At 64.8% G+C, this 15,840-nt stretch overlaps 1 protein-coding gene across 50 annotated transcripts in view; it reads left to right on the forward strand.

Moving 5' to 3' along the window:
* The window catches only part of JAKMIP3 (Janus kinase and microtubule interacting protein 3), a 97,046-nt gene extending 82,751 nt beyond the window's left edge, over nt 1-14,295 (forward strand). For all 50 annotated transcript variants that reach the window (XM_072740455.1, XM_072740485.1, XM_072740476.1 and 47 more), the window contains 2 exons: nt 185-1,065; nt 11,856-14,295. Coding sequence is in view for 26 of the 50 variants with exons in the window: in XM_072740476.1 (XP_072596577.1) it covers nt 185-346 (162 nt within the window). In the remaining 24 variants the exon portion in view is untranslated. The remainder of the gene's footprint in view (nt 1-184; nt 1,066-11,855) is intronic.
* The last annotated feature ends 1,545 nt before the right edge of the window (nt 14,296-15,840 follow it).

The raw sequence follows: 15,840 nt of genomic DNA on the forward strand, positions 1-15,840 counted from the left end.
GCTGCCTCTCTCCGACAGGCTCGGCCCATGCCCGGCCCTTCCCAGGCTGCGGGAGAGGCTCCCCTGGGGCAGCGGCATCCTCCCCCTCCCCTGACCCCACCTCCCCACCCCCCCAGCCCCCCTCCAGCCCCTTCCTGTCCGGAGGAGCCTCCCTGACGTGTGCCCTGCGTCTCCTTTCTTCCAGCCCCCAGAGGAGCCAGACCCCTTGCCCCCAGCCGGACCAGAGAGCAGCGGGGGCCTGGCCGGCAAGATCCCGTGCCCTGTCTCGTCCCTGAAGCCCCAAGAGGATCTGGTGTCTGCGGACCCCGTCCTGTCGAGGAAGAAGAGGGAGAAAGGGGGGCGTTGAGCACCTCTGAGCGGGCCACTGTCCTCTTTTGAGCCAGTTTTAGAACTAGTTTTCTGACTAGGGCTCCTCTGGAAGAGGCCTGGTCTCGGCTGCCGGACCCTGGGTCCCTCCTCGGGACGCAGCCTCCCGATCCCGGTGACAGGGATGCATAAGTTCCCTGCTGAGCAGGTGCAAAGAGCCGCTTCTGTGCAGGAGCGTCCACAGCCCTACACTCCCACCTCACGGCCCCTTGATAGCGCAGCACACGTCTCGGATGGACCGGTCAGAAAGGACGCAGGCAGGCACCCCGCAAAATGACACCCCGAAGCCTGTGGCTGCAGAGGCGACCTTCATTCAGGGAAGCCCAGACGGGTCACGGAGGATGTTCCGAGGATGGTTCCCCCGACCCCTCGGGTGGCCTAGGAGGACCCGGTCGCTGGGGTCCTGCGCACCTGCTGGCCAACGTGTCCCTGCCTGGTTTATGACGCTGTCAGCTTGGGAACAGCGGTGGCTGCTGCCCCACCGGGCGTCAACCCCAGCCTTCCAGGCCAGCCTGAGCCGCCCGGAGCAGCGCGGTGGGACAAGAGGCCGGGCTGTCCTGGGATGCAGAGCCCCAGGCACCGCAGAGGCCGTGGGCTGCCGCTGGCTGGGGGGGCCCGCGCTGCCCCCTGAGGCTAGGGCAGCCACGCACCGTGTCCTGCAGACACGAGAAGGGAGCCCGACATCCCGGTGACACGCAGGTAAGTGCCGCGTCCGTCCACGGGAGGCCGGGTTTCCCCTCCCCGCTGTTCGGGGCCCTGGCCTGTCACTGCCGCACCGCCTCTGGCCTCGTCAGCCTGCTTAGGGCGGCGTGGTCCCGGCGGAGATGTGGGGTGCTCCACTGGGACCTGCCTGCAGTGGGAGCCCCGGTGTCTGTCCAGCCAGTGGAGACCGGCGGGGCTGGCTCACGTCCCACCACCAGCCCTGCCCAGAGTCTGCCCCCCCACCCCGAGGGCATCCCTGGGCGGGTCCTCAGGGTCCCTCCTGTGCTGACCCTGGGGGGCCTCCTTGCCCGGACCCAGGACATTCCCCCAGGCCCCCGAGGGTGTGCCAGCGGACATCCCTGAGCTTCGAGGTCCGACGGTGGCCTCATCTCCCGGCGTGAAGGGCTGTCCCAAGGGCAGCAGCCCCCGCGGGTCCCCTGTCCGGCGCTGCCCACCCCCGCCTTCCAGGAGGGCGCTGCACGGCTGAGGCTGCCTTCCCGGCAGTCTCCTGAGCCGCGGTGCTGACGGGGCCTGCTGGTGCTGCTGGAGGCTGAGCGAGGTGCTGGGCCCCCTGGGGCCGCTCGGGGAGCCCCTCCTTGTCGGGGTCCCTGGGCCTCAGACGCCGGGGTGAAGGGGGCGCCGGGACAACGGACGCTGTTCCGCTGCCTGTTCAGAAAGGGGACGGTGACGGTCATTATCGCTCACGTAGTACGGGTGGCGCATATTCTGTTGAAGAGGCACGTGGTCAGCCTGCCGCGGGTCCCAGGACACGCGTGGCCCCCGGGCCCTCCAGGGGTGCACGGGCTACAGAGCGACCTCTCAGGCATCGTGGGGTGAGCAGCCCCGGCCCAGAGACGCCCCGGGCTACACCTGCACCCCACCCACACCTGCCCTGGACACCTGCGGGCCGCGGCTCCGGGCTGCCTTCAGGGCCGGCTCTGAGCGCCGCAGCTGGCCCGTGAGCCCCGAGAGGCCCAGCAGCTGTGACGCTACCCCCACCCTCCGAGATCCCGTGAGCGGTGGCCCCAGGGCCAGCCCTTTCTCTGATGGCGGGAAGGAGCCGGATGGGCTGGGGCGACGCTGTGGCCCAGGGTCACTCACCCCGTGGGATGACATCATACGTTCATCACGGGGGATGGTAACGTCCAGCACTTGGTGACGGAGCACCTGCCGGGCTCTGCCTCCGTGGGCCGCGTCCCCCTGGTAACCACGTGGAGCAGAGGCCCCCGAGGCCGCGTGTCCCGTTTCTCCATGTGCTTCCGTGCACAGTGGTTGGCGCCTGCCAGTGGCCTCTCCGGGTCCCAGTGACCGCGACTCCCCAACGGGCCTCCCCGGGTCCCAGTAACCGTGGCTCCCCGACGGGCCTCCTGGGCCCGTTCCTGCTGCTCCGTTCCGTTCTCTGGGGAGCCCGTGCCCGTCCGGCCATCGCTTCCTCCATCCAGGTGTTCACGCCAGCACCTTTAATCCACTCTCTGGGTGACCACCCACCGTGGCTACTGTCCCACCTGCACCACCGAGCACCCGCCCACCCGCGGCTCAGCACCTCCTGACCTGCCCCCCCCCCAGGGTTCTCCCGGGTCGAGCGTCCCTGCCCCAAGGAGCGCTTCCTCCAGCTGCCGGGGTGCGGGGGGTGTTTGGGAGCCGACCCCTTGGATAGCGGGGGGCGGGGCATGATGTCTAGGCCGCCCTGGGGGCGCAGCGTGGAGCTACTCAGGCACCCCCACGCCCGTGCGTATTTCTGCATCTGTCACATATCCGTCCGTCCATCCATCCGTCCGTCCATCTGTCCATCATCTATCGATCCATCATCTATCTGTGGATCGTCCGTCACCTGGGACGAAGCCGTGAGTCCACAAGGTCACCCCAATCCCAGGCCGACCAGTCAGGATCCGTTCCAGCCCCATCTGTAACTCCTGCCTTGGCCTCCCACGGTGCACACGCCTGCCAGCCCGTGCACGGAGTGTGCTCACCGCTCGCCCCAAAAGGAGGCTCTGCCGACCCGGTGACCCCACACACGACCCTTTCCTCGCTGGCCCTGGGTCCCCACAGGGTCCGTCTCCGACTCAGCCTGGCTCTGTCCCCCGCGGTGGCCGTGCTGTCCAGCGCTCAGGCCCCGCAGCTGATTTCTGCTCTAAGTCCGTGAGCTTCGGGTCTGGGCCTTGCGGCTCTCGGGGCTTTGGCACACGCGTGTGCCCCCAGTGCTGATCCAGCGCCATCCCCGCAGCCTCAACTCCCTCTGTGCCCTCTGCGGGCACCACCCCCACCCCTGCAGGCACCCTGTCCCACCCCGACCCCTGCAGTCACCCACCCCCACCCCTAGTCATCCCCCCTCAGCCCTGCAATCACTCCACCCCCACTCCTGCAGTCATCCCCCCATAGTCACCCACCCCACCCCTGCAGTCACCCACCGCATCCCTGTAGTCTCCCTCCCCAACCCTTGCAGTCACCCATCCTCACCCCTGCAGTCATCCCCCTCACCCCTGCAGTCATCCCCCCACCCCTGCAGTCATCCCCCCTCACCCCTGTAGTCACCCCCCCACCCCTGTAGTCACCCATCTTCACCCCTGCAGTCACCCCCCACCCCTGCAGTCACCCACTCCACCCCTGCAGTCATACCCCCACCCCTGTAGTCTCTCCCCACCCCTGTAGTCACCCTCCCCAACCCTTGCAGTCATCCCCCTCACCCCTGCAGTCATCCCCCCACCCCTGCAGTCATCCCCCCTCACCCCTGCAGTCACTCCACCCCCACCCCTGCAGGCACCCCCACCCTGCAGTCGCCCCACCCCACCCAGCCCTTAGTGCTGGACCTAAGGAAACTTTGATTCAAATCACAACTGTTTTCTCCCATGTTTCCTTCTAGAATCATGTGACTTGGTGTCTGGCACTTCTATCCAAGACTGGTTCCGAGTCTATTTTTGCACATGGGGCACGGGCTGGGTCAAAGCACACGTTTTGCCCGCGGTCGTCCATCCCTTGCTCCGTCCACCCCTCCGGGGCTGTGGGGCGACACACGTGACATTAACTGTCAGCAGACCCAGATTTACAGCCGCCGGCGAGCAGCTGCGCACCTCCCACGCCCGGTGGTGCATCGCTCATGCGCGGCTCCCCCGTGGGCCTCGGAGGCCGCCGAGTGGCGGTGCCGGGAGCCGGGAGCAGCCGCTGTCGCTCAGAGCACATACGTCACAGTTCCCGAGCCTTGTGCACATGTGGGCAGGAAACTTCATTTAAAAAATATGTGTATAATTTCTCCATCATAACCCAGTGGAACTTTCTTTTTTCAAATGTGTTTGTTTATGGAGCAAGAGGTAAGATGCTCATGTTTCCCCGTAGAAGGTTCATCCGAGTGAGCCGCTAGCTCCTTGAGGCTTCTTGTCCCGGGGCTGGTGGCTGAGCTCACAGGATTGCTGTCCTCGGGTGCTGCTTGTCTGTCGGGGGGGCAGGGACAGGCGCCTGCCGGTGGTGGGGCCGCGGACGCTGGCACCTGCCGCGCGCTGCGGGGCCCTCCTGGGCAGCCCACCCCCCGGGAGCTTCGTCAGCCTGAAATGAAGGAGGATCAGAGCCCGCAGTCAGACGTGTGCCTGTCGGACGTGTGCAACCTCCGACTCCCGTGAAGCCACGGCGTGGCCACACTCGTGTGTCAGAGCGAGCCCGCGTGGAGGTCACTGCTGCTGCAGTCGTGTTGGGCCCGGGACCGGCTCACGTCACACTCCGGCCAGGGTCTGGGGATGGGCCGGCCGTGCTCCGTGGTTTGTAAGGTCTGCGGACACGCGGACTCCCAGCCACAGCCCGGGTCTCCCGGCCCGCGTGCCCGGGGGGGTGCTGCCCTGCGCGGCGCTGAGGCAGACACGTGTGTTTGGAAAGGGCCTCGTGGCCGTCCTGTAAGTCCTCACACAGGGAGGCATCGTGCTTCCCGCGGTCGTGTGGACGCGCTCTGTGCTCTGGGCCCACGCGTGTGCGCGTGCGGGACCGCTTGTGCGTGTCTGACCCCTTCCTGGGTCGTTCCGGGGCGCTTGGCGCTTGCTCTTGTGCAGCTCGTTACTGTGGGAGATGCTTCGGGGTGCCCCCCAGGAGTCGCGACGCCGGGCCCGCGGGGCCCAGATGCCCAGCCTGAGGAGGCCCTGCCCGACTCTCTCCTGGCTCGGGTTGGGTTCAGAGCAGTTTGTTTTGCTCCTCGCTCAGAATCCGTCTTCACCGCGTTGTATAAGGTTTTCTCTGACCATCTGAGGCGGAAATTGAAGAGGCGGCGAGCAGCCAGCGGCCTCCCCCCGCTCCCCTCGGGGCTCTGCTGCCCCGTCCAATCCTCCCGCCGGCTCCGGGCCTGCAGCCAGCCGGCCAGTCCTCCGGAATGTCGCCATCTCAGGGAGAGCGGTCACGGATCCCTCACCGGAACGGCCGTGAAGCCATTAGGAACAGACGCCGGTATAGCGAAGTCAGCGTCGGGGGCGGGGGGGGTCTCCTTCCCGGGCTGAGAGCAGCTGCTTTGGCCTCGATTGGAAACGAACTGAGAATCGATGGAGAAGGAGGCATGAAGTGTGTGCACGGGTGTGAGCCCCTGTGCATGCCTGTGTACTCTGCGTGTGGTGGTGTGTGTGCACGGTGAGCGTGCACTGTGTGTAGTTGTGCACTGAGTGTGCACCGTGTATGTTCTGTGTGTGCATTGAGTGTGCACCGTGTTCTGTGTGCAGTGTGTGTACACTGTGTGTGTCGTGTGTGCACTGTGTATACTGTGTGTGTACTGTGTATGCTGCGTGTGTGCACTGTGGGTGTGCACCGAGTGTGTTCCATGCGTGCACCGTGTGTGTGTGTCTGTGCATCTGTGCAGTTGGGTGAGCGTGTGGTCGGGCGGAGACCTAGGAGCCCAGGCAGCGGGGAGGGTGGCCCAGGGGCAGGGTGCGTGTACAGGTTGTGTAGCTCGTGCGTGTGGACGAGCACCCTCCTCTCCGGCAGGGGCGGGACTGGATGGCTTCTAGGAGGCCTCAGGCCGTTCCCTGGGGGCCACGCTCCAGGCCCTGGTGACTTGGGGCTGATGTGGATTTGGGGGGGCCCTGGGTGCTCGGGTGGTGGGAAGGCAGGCGGTGCTGTCCGTGCAGTCCTGGCCGGTCCCCGTACGTGACCACAGCCCTGGAAGTCACCTGCGCTGTGCCCCTCCCCGCCGTGACCCCCAGCTGTCGCACTGTGTGTGATAACCGGGGCAGGGCCTTATGGGGGGGCCACCGGCTGAGCGGGGTGAAAGCCCGGCACTTGGGGACCGTGGTGCCTTGTCACCCTCCAGTTCCACCCTCCCCCCCCCCCCAGGGCCGAGGCCGGATCCTCGTGTGTCCCTGAGAACTCGGTAGCCAGGCTATGGGTCCAGCGCCCTCGTGGCACCCGCTCTAGGCTTGGGGACCGGGCGCCCTGCAGCAGCCCGGTGCTGCCCCCCTGCCACGGACGCCACGAGGGGCTGGGCGGGCCGCGTGGAGGAGGAGGTGAGAAGCAGAGCGCCGGGGCCTTGCAGCCCAGCGCCCCGTGCCCACCTGCCCGGATGTGGGCCGCAGGGGCCGTTCCCGGGTGCTGCCGGGTGTCGGGGGACCAGAGAGCACTGCGCCTGCTGCCCGCAGCCCGAGCCAGCCGGAGCTGTTGCGGAGGAGCAGCGCCCTCCGGCCAGCCTGCCTGACCCCTTGTCCTTCTGCCGCCCACGCCGGTTCCACGGGCCCCACTCCTGCCCCCAGCACCCACCCCGCCTCCTATTCTCACCTGACAGGCGGCTCGGCCATGGCCCTCTCTGCCCCCCAGGGCTCCCTCTGGCTTGGCCTGTTCAGGGGACCCCACCTGCCCGCCCAGGGACCTCGGCCCTGCGGGCTCCGGGCCGATGCTCTGGCTCCCTGGAGAAGGGGGCTTGGCAGGCACGGCCCCTCCACTGCCTCGGCCGCTGCCCTGCATGCTCCTCCACGGCCAGACTTCACCCCCGGGCACTGGGCTGGGGCTCAGGGTCCCAGCGACTGGGGGAGGTTGGTCCTGAGAGGCCGGGGCCTCACGTACATTAGAGGCTCCATCCGAGACACGCGGCCAGTGTGGACAGATGAGGGGTGGCCTGGGGGGCTCCTCTGGGGCCTCTGGCCTCATCCAGCCCGTGAGGGAGACAGGAAGGATCTAGACACGGTGAGGCCAGGGCCCCGCCACCTGGCAGGGCTCCTCTGTGATTTCAGGTCTGTGGCCAGTGGAGCCCCTGCCGTGCACCCCCCACACCCACCGCGAGCTTCAGGGCCACTTCCAGATGTGCAGGGTGGACCGAGCAGGGGGCGGGGGTGAGAAGTAGTTCCAGGGCAGTCCCAGACACCCCAGATGAGGGGTGTCCCGTCCCCTGTGCCCCCTGGCTCCCCGCCTGCCTCCACTCTGGCTGCGCCATCCGTCTCTGCTGGCTCTGCACCCGGGCCCCCCTTGCCCAGTCGGTGTGGTTTGCCCGCTTGCCAGGGTCCTCGGGGTCAGTGGTGCAGGGTCCCCGTCGGGCCCAGCAGACTGAGGCCATTGGAGAGGAGGCAGGACCTTGCCTCCCCAGAAATGACCTCCCAGCCTGAGGGAACCCATGACTACAGCCCACCCTGGAGTGCCCGGTTCCAGGGTGGAGTCCCACAGATGCTGAGGCCATGGGCCTTGGACCCCACTGATCTGGGGCCCGATGAGCCTCGGACCCACGGGCCTGGGACTGCACAGACCTGGGACCCTACGGGCCTGGGACCCCACAGACCTAGGACCCCATGGGCCTTGGACCCCACGGGCCACAGACCCCATGGGCCTCAGAGCCCACAGACCTGGGACCCCACAAGCGTCAGGACCCATGGGCCTCGGAGCCCACGCTAAGAACTGAGTTTCTGCAGGGGAGGGGCCTCCACGGGTACCGCTGAGCCCCCGGGGTTGGGGCTGCGAGCAGACCCCTTTCTACCTTGGCTGCGTGTGACGTCGTCTTGGGTCTGACTTTCCTAAAGTGACACTGTGGCGTGCTCTGGGACTTATGGCCTCCAGCGCGTCTGCAGGGGCTCGGGGGAGGCTGCCCTCAGGAGACCCAGCAGGCCCGGGTCGGGTCCCGCCGCTGCGCTGAGTCGCACGGCCACAGCAGGTGAGGTGACCTCTGTCCAGCTGGGCCTCCTCGCGGCGGGGGAGTCAGGTGACGCGTTGTACGGGTCCCGGTTCCCCGGAGCCCCAGACCCGGCAGGAGGTGTGTGTCCGTGTGTCTGTCCGTCTGTGGAGAGGGAATGAGTGTACGGCCTGGTCTCGCAGCTGCGGGGCTGAGCTGTCCAGAGACCCGCGCCCGGCAGGCTGCGGCCCAGGGGGCCCACGGGTGCAGAGGCCGCCCGAGTCCACAGGCCTGAGGGCCCAGAGAGCCGACGCTGGAGACTCCCGTCCGGGGAGCCCGGTCGGCCCACGCCTGAGGGCGGGAGAAGGCCCACGTCCCGGCTCAGGGCAGGAGGTCCCCTCTTACTCAGCACTTCCGAGCTCCTCACGCCTTCGACTGATCGCACGAGGCCCACCCGCACGGGCTGCATTCGGCTTTACTCGCTTGTGGATTCGGATGCTCGTCTCCGCCGGGAGCCCCCTCACCCACTGCCACGCCCCGGGTAATGCCGGCAAATGTCTGGGCGCCGGTGGCCCGAGGTCACGCGTGACATTAACCCCCACAGCATTCACGAGCCCTGGGGCCGCCCCTCACCAGGGACCCGCCCTGTCACAGGGCCGCTGCCTTCCTCGTGTGCTTACCAGGCAGCCGCGGAGTCAAAGCCGCAGGAGGACACCCGGAGCAGGGCGCCATGTGAGTGTGGGCGGCCCCCGAGGGCAAGCCCGGGGTCTCCGAGGGGACAGAGCGGCCAGGGTGGGGGGACAGCCGGGCTGGCGCCGGGCGCGTGTGCGAGGTTACGGGAAGGCCCTGCGGGGAGCCGGGAGCAGGGGAGCCTGGCCAGGGCGTCTGTCTCGATATTTACCCCCATCGGAGCTTTGGGGGGAAGACCTTGGCCCCGAGCAGAGTGAGCTCCGAGCTCCCGTGGACGGGCTCTGGTTTCCGCGGGCCACTCTGGTCTGCGGCCCAGGGAGCAGGGCCCGGGCCGCCCGGTGGCCGTGGGCCGGCGCTCGCCCACCCCCCGGCCCGGCTTTCCTGGGTTGTGCGGTTTGCGCGGGCCTGGGCCCCTCCCCTGGCGCTGCCATCTGCGGCTGGCGCCCGTCCCAGGGGGCTCCTCCGACCCCAGGAAGACGTCGTCTCTCCTTTGCCAACAGCTTTCTGTTTCCCAACAGTGGGGATCCCGGCGGGAGCTCCCGGCACAAACACAGATGGCGGAGCCTGTTCCGCGGCTGTTTTGACATTAGTCAGATGCTGTTTCCTAACCGTGTTCCGGGTGGCGTCCCCCGTGGGGTCCCGCTGCCGCGGCCTCCCCAGCGCTGGGCCCGCTCCGCGGCTGTCGGCCGGGTGCCCCCGTGCCAGTGCCCTGCTGCCCGCGGGGCCCCTCGTGTCCTTCCCCCGTCCCGTGCTCATCATCGTACTTGCGCAGCGAATGCTGCTCGTGACCTCCGTTATCAGCTCATTCCTGTGTTTCGTTGCTGACCCTCAGCGCGGCCCGATGTGAAGGTTCAGTCCATGTCTCCCTCGTCGGCTCCTCACCCCCATCACCCCCATCACCCCCATCGCAGTCTGTGCACCAGACTCCGCCCCCCGGGCCCTGAGCTGCTGGGGGGGCCCACCCTGTGCTACGAGAGCCTCCCACGTCCCCCGTCTCTCCTGCCACCCGGTCTAACCCGCGTTACCGTCCCTGGACCGGGCTCTTCTGTGACCTGTGAGCCCCTCGGGGAGCTGCGCGTGGCAGAGGTGTCCCGGCTGGCTCCCTGTGGAACCCCCGCGTGGCCCGTGTAGACGCTCAAGGGGGACCTGGCCCCCAGGACACACTCAGATACATATTGGCCGCGTGAAGAACCGGATAAATGAACGGCTGCTCATGGAGGCCAGTCTCCCTCGGTCCCCGGGGGTGGGAAGCAGAGTGTTCGGGGTCTCCAGGAGGACCCACGTGCTCTGCGACTCCCAGGATGCTCGGGTCCCAGCACCGGAGCCACCGTGGCTGAGATTTAGGTCAGCGATGTAATCAGGATACGCAGCTGGACCCGGACAGAGTCCAGAGGGGATCCAGAAGCACATTTCCTGGGGTCTCTGCCTCCCACGGGGGCCGCTGCAGCCGTCTGTGTGCAGCGTTTGTCCAGGGACATCTGTTTGAGACTCAGAGTTTAGGGGTTTTGTTGGGGCCACCCATTTGGGCAGCCCCCATGCGTGGAAATGTCAGGCCCTCAGGAGGAAACAGGTGTTTGCCACAAAGTACGCCCTTTCGTACAAGCCGTCAAGGCCAGTCCACTAGCACCACCTTGTCACCCGGAGACAGTTTCACAGGCGAGGCTCCCAAGGCCCGTCCAGGGCTGACCTTGCAGGCTCTGCCCCTGCTCCGCCCTCACTCTGGGCTGGGGGCCTGGTGGGCAGTGCCCCGTGGGGCCGTGAGACGACGGTCACAGCCACGAGGTGATCTCACACTCACCTGTCTTGTGTCTTGTGCTTCTATGACTCCTGCTTCGATGAGCTCGTGGGCTGCAGGGACAGTCAGGAAGTTGGGTCCCAGCCAGAGAAGGGACGCGTGGGGACACCGTTCCCCCCGAGCAGTTGGGCCTGGGGGCAGGAGGCACTTGGGAAGCCTGGAATCCCGAGGGCAGATCCGTGCCTGCGCGCGTGCGCATGAGTGTGGGCGCAGAGCTGTGCTCCCGGACGGGGGCAGAGAGTCACCCCTCCCGGAGGGAGCAGCGAACGGCGAATGTTAGCAAAGTAGGGCCGGGCCGGCTCAGGAAAGGGAATCAAGTGACCACAGGCGACCAGATGCCGTTGTCTTGTTCCTTCCATTTGGGAGAGTGACTTTTTAGGATTCTCTGTGTTATTTTCAATGAGATGTTTTCTGTTTGCGTGTGTGAGGTTCATGCCGCAGCCGGTTACCGTGTGTCTGGGAGAAGCAGTGCCTGGGGTGGGAGGGCAGGCGGGCAGGGCCCCTGGCTCTGGTCGGCCGAGAACTGTGACTTGGCGGGTGCCTCTTCTCCGGGAGCCTCAGCTTTTCTGTGTGCAAAATGGGAGGGCTGGTCCGGCCGGCCCCTTCACCTCTGGGTGCTTTGCAGGGAACCTACTTAGATACGAATCCGATCGAAGGGACAAGGAACAATGCGTCACTCTAATTGTCCAGAGGTTCCCGCTGGGACGTGTGCAGCGTGGGCCATGAGTGTGTGTGTCTCCCCCATTACATTTCCTTTCTGCTTTGGGGGGGGGCTTCCTACTTAGAAGGTAGATTAGAAACCCCAAACCGAGAGAATCCTTTGCAGCATCTCCTAGACTGAGAACGTGTGGGGTTTCTAACATGCACAAGCCCAGGGGTCCTTCCCTGGGTGCCCCGGCCCCGTCCCCACCCCCCCACCCCAACCCCCCGTGTGGAGGAGCCCCAGCTGCTCCTTCATGACCCATTCCAAGCAGTAAAGGTGGGAGAGGTAAAAGGAAGAATCAGTACCTAGTAGAGGCCTCCTCCCGGCTGCGGAGCGGGTATCCGGGTGGGCAGCTCCCCATACGTGGCAAGGGAGGCACCGTGGCTGGTGCTGAAGCCACTGTGGTCTCACTGTCCACGTGCGGAGCCCACGCTCCATCAGCGCCCTCGCCCGGGGCGCCTCTCCAGACCCCCCACTGCAAGCCTTGCCCCGCGAGGGCCTCGGAGGGCTCCCGCTAGAATAAAGCTTTTGTCTTTGCTCTTTTTCAGAAAGGACACGGCATGGATGAAGCCCGTTTTAAGCCTGAGGTCCCTCGCTGCCGGGTGCTCTGGCCCACAGCCCAGGGACGTCCTCCAGCTCTCGGACACGGCCCGACTCCCGGGCGGGAAGTGGCGCTTCCATCGACCCTGCACCCTGGTGGTGCAAGGTGTGTGTGTGTGTGTGCGCGTGCGCGTGCATGTGCGAGTCCCCGTGTATGCACTCGTGCATGCTCAACCAGGAGACAAGATCTTAGCTCTTTTGAGACACCTGGAAGTTGACGTGCTGGGTGGGGACACCTGCAGCCAGGGGAGAACGTGACCAACGAATGGCACAGTATGAAGGGAAAGCAAACTGCGTTTCTGAGGGTCTGGAGGGAGGGCCGCCTGGTCTGCGGGGGTCAGGTTCATTTCATGTCTGCGTCCGAAGACGTGTACAACTGTGGTGCGGACGACCGACGCCAGACAGGCTCGATGGCCCAGGCTGAAATCGGGAGAAGGCCTACGGGGTCAGACGGGTCTGCTTCTCTGTAGCGGGGGCGGGATTTCTGCTGGGCAGGGGGGGATTGCTCCCTTAACCGACCCTCGCCCGGGAAGGACCGTCCTTCCTGTGGTCACGAGAGCCGCAGTGACTCACCCACTTGGGCAAGATACGGGCAGGCCCACTGCTTCTCTAGCTGAGGCTGCTGCTGGGGTTTGCAGATCAGATCTGCGATCTTGTTTCACCCTCTGTGCATAGTCCTGTCTCATTCCAATGACTCCATCCTCCCGGCACACGTTGTGTTCGGAGCTGACTGGCCAACAGTGGCCTTGATAGAGCCTCAAAGCCCCCGCGGGGCTCTGGAGCTGGGTGGAGCGTGTGATGTAGGTGTCCAGAAACTCCGTGTGGGGAGGCGCTGTGGGGTTGTCTCCTGTGGGGACCCGGCAGTAGCAGCCGAACGGGCTGGCCGTTCAGGAGCTGACGATGTGCACTTGAAACCCAAATCCACGTCCCCTGTGTGCATTTGCATCATCATGATTTTGCACGTTGTACATACATGTGCCTGGAGCTCTCCCCAGGCCATCCGCACACTTGCCAGACATTCTTATCACAGCTCTGTAGTCTGAAAAGGGTGTTCTGTGCGGGGCAGAGAAGCACGTAGATCTGGACCGGTGCTTGTGTGAAGCTGTTAAGTGTGAAAGTACATAGTGAAAATGGCTCAGCGAACGATTTAACTAATATTCCGTGTTCCAAGCTGCATTTGTGCCCTTGCCATGTTCCTGAAAGAAGCCCACGTGTAGCTGCAATGCCCGTTCCTCTCTTTGGAGGTCACTCTTTCTATTCGTGTGTCGTAGGCACCTTCTTTTCATCCGATTATAAAATCCAGCATTTCAGGACTGGGCTTTTGCCAAAAAGGAAAGAAAGCAAGAAAGCAAATCTGAGCGTTTGCCACTGATTTCCTGCTCGTCCACTGGGCATCTGAAGAATTCAAGTGTGTTAAAATCACAAGCTTTTTTTAAGCCCTGGAGCACGCCTTTTATGCTAAGCCAGCGGGCTGCATTGAATTTCCTGAAAGTATCTGGGCTCTGTTACTGCAAAAACTCCTCAAACAGAGGAAGTCTGTGTGTCAATGCCACTCTCTCGTGGGACAAGAGGAGGGACCAGAAGTTGCCAGAAATGTTTATTGTGTAAACCAAGATGTGGACATGTGTGCAGCGTAACGATTATCAACACGATCACACTGTGTACACAATCCCCAGAACCACCGATGTTTTCGTTTTGTCTACACTAGAAATCCATGTAAATCGCAGCTCCCTGGTTGACACGGATGTGCGAGTGTGTGCACCTCATTTCCACGTTTCCACGGTCTGGAGTCCCAGCTGCTGGAGGGCGGTGGCTCTTCCTCAAAGTGCTCTGCTCTTGCAGAACCCGTAGCCTTCGGGACACCCCGCGTGCCTTACACGGCTTGTCAACACCGCGCTGGATATCAGGAACCGGAGGGTGCCGGGAGTGGGTTTGGAGGCATTGTGACGTCAGTCCACACTTACCATCACCCCATCACTGAAACCTTAAGATGGATTGTGTGTTTTAACACAGTAATGGATTTACATTTAGGCTCAGGAAAATCAAGTTGTAAATATGTGTATCAAATCATATATTTGTTTACTGTATTTTAAAAAGCTTTATTGTAAATTTATGCAAAAATGAACTAGGACTTGTTTTACCGCGGCAACACGCCAGCCAGCATCTGTGTCCTCTGAAGCAGCTCCTCACTAACCCCACTCTAAACATGTGATACTCTGTTCCGTGCTAAACAGTATTCACAGGCCTAAAATAGGTTTGTATCGTGGTCAACTACAAAATTTTGCACATATTTTTGTATTGTGATTCCTATGATATATATCAGAGAATTTTTACTCATTTGTAAATTGTTGTACAGTTTTAATAAAAAAAAAATGTTTTAAATCTTAAGATATCCAAGTTCCGCTCTTCCCAAGGCACTCAGGTCTGGACATAGTGGCTACGTGGGCCACTTCTGTGTTCCGCCTCTGTTCTCTGATGCCGTGTTCCACCAGGAAGGGAACCTGGTGCTCCCGAGTGCTGGGGAGGGGAGCCGGGGGTCTTACCCGCAGCCCCCTCCCGCCTCATGCAAAATCGCCTGGAAGATGGGCTCTGGAGCCGCCTGGCCCCACCTGGCTGAGGTCAGCCACCAGGCCGCTTCCTCCTGTAGCTCTTTACCAAGTGAGAAGCAGAAGAGAACACCGAAGTTCAGAAAAGTAAAAGAATTTCTGGGAATGAATGAGGAGGACACTTGGCACCACATTTCACTTGCCTTCGACTTCGCACAGGTAAGTAGAGGCCGTTTTATGGATCGCCTTGGGGGGGAGCGGAAACCAGGGTGGGCCGGCGGGCGGCGAGTTGCTGGTGCAGCTCCGCAGCGATGCCCCTGCGGCCCCCGCGCGTGTCCTCCAGGACAAACTTCCCTTTGTCCTCCCCTTGTCCAAACTTCTATTTCGAAATGGCGGCTGAGAGGACAGAACTCAGGGGCTGTGATGTCGTTTGTCGTTTCCTTAAAAGTCAATCTCTATGCGGTTTGACAGCCGGTCAGACTCCTCCCGTGGCGTGGCCGTGGCTGTGGGCGGGCTGAGTCCCTCTGCCAGTCTCACCCCAGAGCCTTGAACGCCGCCTTAAGGGCGGTCAGGAGCCGCTCTCCTGGGTGCACCCCCCACCGACCCTCCCCACTTGCAAACCATTTGGGAGTCAGAGGCTCCTCGCGGGGCGTGGGATCCCCTGCGGGCCGGGACTGTGCCCGGAGCTCCGACGTGCAGTGATCTCTTCGGTGCGTGCCCCTGCCCCTGCCCCTGCCCCTGCCCCCTGCCCCTGCCCCTGCCCCTGCCCCCTCCCTAGGGCGGGAGCTGGACACCCTGCACTTGGGCGGGCGAAGGCGCAGGCCCGGCGCGTTCAGCACCCCCTGCGCGGACAGCGCCAGGCCCTCGCGGGCGGGGGGGGGGGGGGCGGGAGGGGCGGGAGGGGCGGGGGCCGCGCTGACCCTCCCCAGGCCCCGCTCTCCTCTCCCCTCCCCGAGGGGCCGGGGCTAAGCCGCCCCGAGGGTCCCCGGGCCCCAGCCCGCGCTCCGGGTCCCGGCCCGCCTCGTCCTCCGCCCGCTCCTGGGTCTGGGTCCCCCCAGCGCGTCCCCGTGTCCCAGCGTCCGGGCCTGGGGGGTGGGGGGGGAGCAGCCTCCGGGAGGCGAGTCCGGCGCCAGCTCCGGGAGCGCAAACACCGCCCCGGCTCGGTGCGGCCCGGGCCTCGGACGCAGATGGGGGAGTCGGGCCCGCGCCCCTGGGTCGGTGCCGGGCGCTGGGTGCTCCGGGTCCCCCGGGAGGCGGCGGCGGCCGCGGGGCAGGGGCGAGGCCGGGCCGGCAGGACTGCGCGGGGCTCCCGCCCTGGTTCCCGGGACCGGCCGCGGCCCCTCCCCACCCGGCGCAGCGCGCGTCGGCGGGTGCGGCGGGGCCCGGG

Source organism: Vulpes vulpes, chromosome 15, assembly GCF_048418805.1.
Source record: "Vulpes vulpes isolate BD-2025 chromosome 15, VulVul3, whole genome shotgun sequence".
NCBI lineage: Eukaryota > Metazoa > Chordata > Mammalia > Carnivora > Canidae > Vulpes > Vulpes vulpes.